This window comes from Babylonia areolata, chromosome 18 (assembly GCF_041734735.1).
Source record: "Babylonia areolata isolate BAREFJ2019XMU chromosome 18, ASM4173473v1, whole genome shotgun sequence".
Classification (NCBI taxonomy): domain Eukaryota; kingdom Metazoa; phylum Mollusca; class Gastropoda; order Neogastropoda; family Buccinidae; genus Babylonia; species Babylonia areolata.
This window is the reverse complement of record NC_134893.1, coordinates 69,036,174-69,038,673: the sequence shown is the minus strand read 5'-3', so window position 1 is coordinate 69,038,673 and position 2,500 is coordinate 69,036,174. Positions and strand designations below refer to the sequence as shown.

Genomic DNA, 2,500 nt, shown 5'->3' with positions numbered 1-2,500 from the left:
TCAGGTATTCAGTGGCAGGTGTGGTGTAGCGTATATGGATTTGTCCGAACGCAGTGACGCCTCCTTGAGCTACTGAAACTGAAACTCAGTGTTTTTAACAATCCAGTCCACAACAGTCCAGACATAAAGACACGTCACATTGTCTTGACCAAAGAATAAAAACAAACAAAACGTGACCCAAAAAAAAGCCATTTGGTTAAGTCTTGTATCTCAACTGTTTTGATTTTTTTTAACATGTTAAAAACAAAAACAAAAGAATAACAAAAAGCCAGTTGTTTTTTCGTTGTCTTCAGCTGCGCAGATGTTCATTGTTTAAAAACGAAACAAGAAAAGTCGATTGATTGATTAGTTTCGCAGTTAGCTGCATGAACGTTGACTGGAAACTAAACGTTGATTTTTTTTTTATTAAAGAAAAAAAAAAGAAAACGAAACAAGAAAAGCCGATTGATTGATTAGTTTCGCAGTCAAATGCATGAACGTTGACTGGAAACTAAATGTTGATTTATGGGTTTTTTTAAAGGAAACAAGAAAATCCGATTGATTAATTGATTACTTTCCCAGTCATATGCATGAACGTTGATTGGAAACTAAATGTTGAACATAAAAATATACGAAACAAGAAAAGCCGACTGACTGATTAGTTTCGCAGTTAGCTGCATGAACGTTGATTGGAAACGAACCAGCTTTGACCAACATCACAGATATTTGGAACAACACGTGTTTTGTTGTTGTTGTTGTTTTCTTCTTTTTTTGGGGGTGGGGGGGAGGGGTGGGGGTGGGTTGGGGAGTGGGTTATTTTTTTCCTTTATTTGTTGTTGTTGTTGTTGTTGTTGTTGTTGTTATTGCTGTCACAGCCGGGTGATCTGGTCACGGTCGTTCACTCTGACACCCCTACACAACCGGAACGAGACGCTTTTCTCTTCGTCCTCCCCCTCCTCCTCCTCCTCCTCCTTCTGCTTCTTCTTCTTCCGTTCCTTCTTATCATCTCTTTCTACGATGGTTTTCGTTTTCTTTACTCCTCTAAGTTTGCCCTCCACTTCTTCTTCTTTAGCTGTCTTTCCTCCCTCCTTCCCCTTCCGCTCCTCCTCCTCCTCTTCTTCTTCTTCTCCCTTCACCTGAATGATGATCTCAGAGTCGGAGACTTGGTAGGAGTCAGCGTCCATGTTCTTCTTCTTCTTCTTCTCCTCCTCCTCCTTTTTCTTCTTCTTCTTCTTGTTCTGTGTCACTTGTTCTTCTCCCTCAACCTCACCGATGACTTCAAAGTCTGAGACTTGGTAAGAGTCACCATCCGTGTTCTTCTCCTCCTCTTCCTCCTCCTCCTCCTCCTCCATCTTTTCCTCCTCTTCTTCGTCGTCCTTGTACTTCCCTTCATCCTCTTCCTCTTCCTCCTCCTCTTTCTTTTCCTCCTCTTCCTCACCCTCCTCTAGGAGCTTGGCAGCGGCTGTGGCCTCCACGCAGACAATGTCTGCAAGCAGCTTCATGCGCATCTCGATGAGGATGGTGGAGTTGGACCTCATGCGGCACACAGGTGGGGGTTCGGCCTCGCTGTCACTGTCACTGCTGCTGCTGCTGCTCTCGCCAGAGTTGGGTGTGGGTGATGGGGGGATGTTCAGAGCCTCCTTCCTCCCTTCCTCCTCCTCCTCCTCCTCCTCCTGCTCCTGCTTTGTGTGGCTGACCAGAAAGGTGGTGGTGGTGGTGGTGGCACTGTGTCGTGGTTTTTCGTTCTCTCCCTTCGTACTCCAACTGTGGTTCGCTAATGAGGTGGTGGTGGTGGTGGTGGTGGCGGTGCTGTGTTGTGGCTTCTTCTTCTCCTCCTCCTCCTTCTCCTCCTTCTCCTTCTCCTCCTTCTTCTCAATGACCACCACCTTTCTATCAGGGATGTCTGCGCAGACATCCGTCACGGTAATCCTCACGCCAGAACCGTCGCTTTTAGAGCCCATCTCCTCGCCAGCGACTTCAGCATGGGACGTAGAAGAAAAAGGAGGAGAAGGAGAAGAAGCTGATGATTGAAATGCCACCCTGACCAAACCATTATTCTCGGAGGAGGACCCAGAAACACGTAGCCTCCCCCCACCCGGGACGGCGAGGGTGTCAGGGCTGTGGGGTGGCCAGGTACCCGGGCTGCCTCCTGGAGCCTGAGGGTTCCGGGGTTGCCGGGGTTGTCGGGCTGCCCAGCTCGCTGTAGCGGTCCCAGTCGCTGGAGGTGGAGCTGCGGACACTGCCTCTGGAGAATCCCACTGGACTGAGTAGTCCTCCTAGGATCACATGGGGAGATAGGGATCGGTGTGTGGTCCGATTGTGCTGTGCTGTGCTGTGCTGTGCTGTGCTGTACAGTGCTGTGCTGTGTTCCACTGTGCTGTGCTGTGCTGTGCTGTGCTGTGCTGTGCTGTGCTGTGCTGTGTTCCACTGTGCTGTGCTGTGCTGTGCTGTGCTGTGTTCCACTGTGCTGTGCTGTGCTGTGTTCCACTGTGCTGTGCTGTGCTGTGTTCCACTGTGCTGT

The 2,500-nt window shown here is 49.0% G+C and overlaps 2 protein-coding genes across 2 annotated transcripts in view; one reads left to right on the top strand and one right to left on the bottom strand.

Moving 5' to 3' along the window:
• LOC143292331 (pinopsin-like) overlaps positions 1 to 1,933 on the top strand; it is a 9,361-nt gene extending 7,428 nt beyond the window's left edge. Inside the window, exons 5-6 of the mRNA XM_076602521.1 lie at positions 1,459 to 1,590; positions 1,919 to 1,933. Of these exons, the coding sequence (XP_076458636.1) occupies positions 1,459 to 1,590; positions 1,919 to 1,933 (147 nt within the window). The remainder of the gene's footprint in view (positions 1 to 1,458; positions 1,591 to 1,918) is intronic.
• Positions 1,934 to 2,091: 158 nt separating this feature from the next.
• LOC143292134 (protein TAMALIN-like) overlaps positions 2,092 to 2,500 on the bottom strand; it is an 18,599-nt gene continuing 18,190 nt past the window's right edge. Inside the window, exon 7 of the mRNA XM_076602322.1 lies at positions 2,092 to 2,255. Within this exon, the coding sequence (XP_076458437.1) occupies positions 2,092 to 2,255 (164 nt within the window). The remainder of the gene's footprint in view (positions 2,256 to 2,500) is intronic.